Source organism: Oncorhynchus kisutch, linkage group LG20 (genome assembly GCF_002021735.2).
Source record: "Oncorhynchus kisutch isolate 150728-3 linkage group LG20, Okis_V2, whole genome shotgun sequence".
Taxonomy (NCBI): domain Eukaryota; kingdom Metazoa; phylum Chordata; class Actinopteri; order Salmoniformes; family Salmonidae; genus Oncorhynchus; species Oncorhynchus kisutch.
The window spans coordinates 37,695,681-37,700,481 of NC_034193.2; the positions used below are offsets into that span (position 1 = coordinate 37,695,681).

The 4,801-nt window shown below is 39.2% G+C and overlaps 1 protein-coding gene across 1 annotated transcript; it reads right to left on the reverse strand.

Annotated features, from left to right (window-relative positions):
* Nucleotides 1-2,942: 2,942 nt before the first annotated feature.
* Nucleotides 2,943-4,801, reverse strand: LOC109875532 (nidogen-2-like). The gene is made up of 5 exons (XM_020467868.2): nt 4,673-4,801; nt 4,090-4,153; nt 3,337-3,468; nt 3,147-3,239; nt 2,943-3,066 (listed from the first exon to the last, which is right to left on the reverse strand). The coding sequence occupies exons 1-4, from the start codon at nt 4,784-4,786 to the stop codon at nt 3,160-3,162; spliced, it is 390 nt and encodes a 129-aa protein (XP_020323457.2). The 5' UTR covers nt 4,787-4,801; the 3' UTR covers nt 2,943-3,066; nt 3,147-3,159.

Here is a 4,801-nt window from a genome sequence, read left to right on the forward strand (position 1 = left end):
ACCAAAAAAGTATTTAACAAATCAAAATTTTTATTTTTGAGATACCTCAAAGTAGCCACCCATTGCCTTGATGACAGGTTTGTACACTCTTGTCATTCTCTCAACCATCTTCACCTGGAATGCTTTTCCAACAGTCTTGAAGGAGCGCACACATATGCTGGGCACTTGTTGGCTGCTTTTCTTAGCTCTGCGGTTCAACTCATCCCAAACTATCTATTATTGGGTGATTGTGGATCAATCACCGGATATTTTGGAATAAAAAAAAACTACTGCACGTAAGGCGCCAATGTAAACTGAGATTTTTGGATATAAATTCTGCACATTATCGAACAAAACATGACTGTCATCTGATGAAAATCATCAAAGGTTAGTGATTAATTTGATCTATATTTCTGCTTTTTGTGAATCCTATCTTTGGCTGGAAAAATGGCTGTGTGTTTTTCCGACTTGGCGGTGATCTAACATAATCATATGTTGTTCTTTAGTTGTTAAGCATTTTTTTTTAAATCGGACACGATGGGTAGATTAACAAGAAGTTTCTTTCATTTGCTGTATTGGACTTGTGTGAAAGTTACATATTTCAAAAAAATATTTTTGCATTTCACGTGCTGCCATTTCAGCGGAATGTTGTCGAGGGGTTCCGCTAGCGCTAGAAAGGTTAAATGCTGAGCTACAGTCAATAAACAGCATTCTTACATAGTGGCAACTCCTTTAAAAGTTGCGGCACACCTTGCGTGCTGCCACAGAATTCTGTGGCATGTCATTTAATTCTCAGCCATTTTTTCTGTTACTGCTAGTTTGAGAAGCATTTGATACTATTCTGTATTGGCATTACCAGAGAATTTAAAACTTTTTTTGTAACAATTTAGTATATGGGATTGATGAAGAAATTTGTGGAATATTATGGTGTTTCTATTCAGAGCTTCCGTTAGGATGGAATGGAGAATATGGCGCTGTACATTGTGACGGTCGGGAGTAGGCTACAGGATTGGAGGATTCTAAATAGTTTGCCTTCATTAGACAACTTTGTTCCAATATTTCTGTAAATCAGTGATATTTATTCCCAAAGTAAATTCCCAGAACATTAACCATGTGTGTTCACTTGTATTTGTACTGTTCTGTAGTTTCAACCCAATGATTCGTCTGACAAACAAAGAACTTTCCATCCAGCAAGCCCAGGCATGGATCAAAATTGGAGAGACATTCAATAATGTCGTCTTCACAGATGAATCAACCGTGGCCCTTGAGCAATTTGCTCAAATTTGCTCCAGAATAAAAGGAAGAATATCAAGAAGAGTAACGAAAGCATAAAGATGAAGAAATGCTGTTTAGTTAGAATTGCAACACTTTATTTATGGCTGCAGGGGCAGTATTGAGTAGCTTGATGAAAAGGTGCCCATTGTAAAACGGCCAGCTCCCCAGTCTCAGTTGCTAATATATGCATATTATTATTGGATAGAAAACACTCAAGTTTCCAAAACTGTCAAAATATTGTCTGTGAGTATAACAGAACTGATATTGCAGGCGAAACCCTGAGGAAAATCAAAACAGGAAGTGGCTTCATTGTCAAAAATGAGCCAGAACGATAACATCGCGTCAAGTGGTCACATGAGTTTTGCTCACGCAACAGAATTTGGATAGGTATTGCTTTTCCCTCTCCTACTGAGAAAGACATTTGCAGTTGATATTATTGATTATACATTTTAAAAAACAACCTGATGATTGATTATAAAAAACATTGGACATGTTTCTGGGGACATTTTGGAAACTATTTGTCATAACTGCTCTTTCCTGTGGATTTCTGAACATAACGCAACAAGAGGTATTTGGGATCTAAAAATAATCTTTATGGAACATTTGTGTAACTGGGAGTCTCGTGAGTGAAAACATCCAAATGTCAAAGTTAAGCGATTAATTTGATTGCTTTTCGTGACCAAGCTACTTTGATGCTATGTTCATAATGCTTTGTCATGCGATCGATAAACATACACAAAAGCTTGGATTGCTTTCGCTGTAAAGCATAATAAACAGGTGGATTAACAAAAAGGCTGAGCTGCGTTTTGCACTTGTGATTTCATGAATATTTTGTAGTAATATTATTTGACTGTGGCGCTATGCTATTCAACGTTGCTGATGACAATTATCCCGCTACCGGGATGGGGTGCGTCAACAAGTTAAACAACTAACTAGGTTGGACTGGGAGAGAGCAAAATGTGTGCCTAAGAAAATACCAAGAACAATTAAACTGTAAGTAAAGGAGTCAGTATAAAATGGACGTCTTTGTATAATGGACTTCAGAACGTTCTCTGAATAAAATGTGTTAATCTTTTGCATAATCCGAGTCTCTGCCTAATTATTAAACCCATTGTCTTACAAACCTCAGATTGGTCAAAGCTATTGATTAGTCATCATTGGGATTGAAAATCATCGTGACAGAACGCCAAGAGTGTGCAAAGGGTGGCTTCTTTGAAGAATCTCTAAATATTTTGATTTGTTTAAGACATACATGTTATTTCATACTCGATGTCATCACTATTATACACTGCAGAAAATATTTTTACTGACACCCTGGAATGAGTCGGTGTGTTCAAACTTTGCCTGGAGCCTGTAGAAGCTGATGGCTTTACTTTAAAAAGAGGATCCCATCAGGCTTCTCACACAATTGCATAGAGCTCATTAAGCAATTTAGATTTTCAAATTACATTGATGACAGTGATTAGAGGGACAATAGAGTGCTGAGTACCAGGCAGTTAGCAAGTGCGGTAGACTACTAATGACCATCACCAGCATCAGAGCTTGGAGAAGCCTAATTACTAAATGGTCACGTGGAATTTGACTACCTATTCTTGTAACTGCCGGTAATACAGTCCTACTCCTTCCTCCATTTCCCAGAAATGGACTGGTTCAGATATATTGTTCAGCATATCACACCAACAATAAAGTAAGTAAATCAACAGTTTAATCTCTGGATTTCTTCATGTATTTAAATGGGATGTGAATCAGTTCCTGTAGTACAGTAAAGACAACTGTCCGTCTTATCAACGTCTCCATGCCAACGCCCTTCATCTACAATTAGACAAAATCATTAACATCCAGAATCAGCTGCAAAGAAATAACATTTAGTGAATGAGTATGTACACACACACCTTGGAACAGTTGCTAGCAGTTGATAGCAGTGCCTGGTGGAGTGTCCGTACCCTGGATCTTCTGTCCAGTAGTGGTCACACACCAACAGTAACCTACCAGAAATAGACATGTTACAGTAAAGTGTAAATATTGTATGTGTAACATTCAACTGAATTAGATAATTAAATGTGTATGTACGTCCGTGTTAACCTGTAGAGCCCGAACATTGCTTAGGGGTGTACCGTCCAGCGGCGTCGCACGTGGGGATGTAGGCTCCAATTGGGCCATGTGTCGCAGCATATCTAGCACGCTCACAGGGGGTCATGGGTCGTATCGTAGCATCTGGACACAAATAACATGGACATAACATTGCAGCACATGCATGCCGTAATCTTGTGTTGCGTCCCATATGTGCCCTGGTCAGAAGTAGTTTATACAGAATAGGGTTCCATTTCAGATGTAACCTAGGTACTTCCTGGCTAAATATTGAAATTCTGCTACTTGTTTAAAAGTCCTGTGCAGTCAAAATTCAGTTTCTGTCATTTGAAAACAGCTGATGAAACCAAGAATGAAAGTGGGGGTAAATGGTATCAGTGTTATTTTCTGATAGTTGGTAGACAATCCAATCATACAGCCAGTTGAATGATCAAACCATTCATATCAGAATACCACAGTCCAGCATCTAGACACCAATATACATTTCTGGAACTAGATGATTAGAGAATTTGGCCAGTAACACAAAAGGTTCCTAGTTTTAATCCCTGAGATGACAAGTTAAAATATCTGTCCATGTGCCCTTGAGCAAGACAAACCTCTCTCCAGTGTCAGTTGATAATGGCTGGCCAAGGGACAACTCGTTATGAAACGAAACATTAATACATACGTGTGTGTAGAGGACAGATCAACACCCACTAATGTTTTTATTAACATTTTGGGAGTAAGTGTGAGGTACATCACTCTTACCTCCCAGAGCAAAAGCTGTGCTGACAAGCAGAATGATGGTTAACGCCGCCATGGTGATAGTCTCCTGAGAGAGAGAGAGAATGAGAGTGAGATTAGTTGAGCATTTTAAAACATTTGGAATGGCTGTGGGTACTAGAGGAGAGGTTAAGGAAACCCTGTGTTAAGTACAAAACTTAAGCAACAATTGTTAAACCCAGTCCTGAGGACCTCAAGAACAGAGTATTGGCAACACGGCGCTACGATTCTTCCGCCAAAATTCAGGTATCTTCTTATCTATTGTATGTGGTTGAAGAGCCTGGCACACAGGAAAATCTATCCTTCCCAAATGGCTCCTCATTCCTGTTGTAGTGAACCAGCTTTGACAAAGGCCCACAGTGCACTAGATAGGGAAGGGGAAGCATCCTAGAGCGAGTCATAGACTACCTCTTTACTGCAAAGGTAACTATTAGTCTATGCTCTTAAATTCAGGGTGTCACTCCACAAAATGGCACCCTATATAGTGCACTACATTTGACCAGGGTCACATAAAATTAAGTTGCCATTTGAGATGCAGATAGTCTATTAAATAATGACACAATCTCACCTTCTGCACTCTTCCAAGGGATTCACTGGGTGTCTCTGTTGTCTGTGAGTTATGGTCTACTTCTTCCACCTCTCCTTTTAAAGGACCTGTCACAGGTGTGACTAGTTGCCTCATTAACCCAACGAGAGT

What these genes read in the sequence shown, in the direction of transcription:
- LOC109875532 (XM_020467868.2), bottom strand. Translation starts at nt 4,786, where the DNA reads ATGAGGCAACTAGTCACACCTGTGACAGGTCCTTTAAAAGGAGAGGTG. An exon ending in CCCTTGGAAGAGTGCAGAAG is followed by an intron (nt 4,154 to 4,672) that starts GTGAGATTGTGT and finishes TCTCTCTCTCAG; the next exon opens with GAGACTATCACCATGGCGGC. An exon ending in CACAGCTTTTGCTCTGGGAG is followed by an intron (nt 3,469 to 4,089) that starts GTAAGAGTGATG and finishes ATTTGTGTCCAG; the next exon opens with ATGCTACGATACGACCCATG.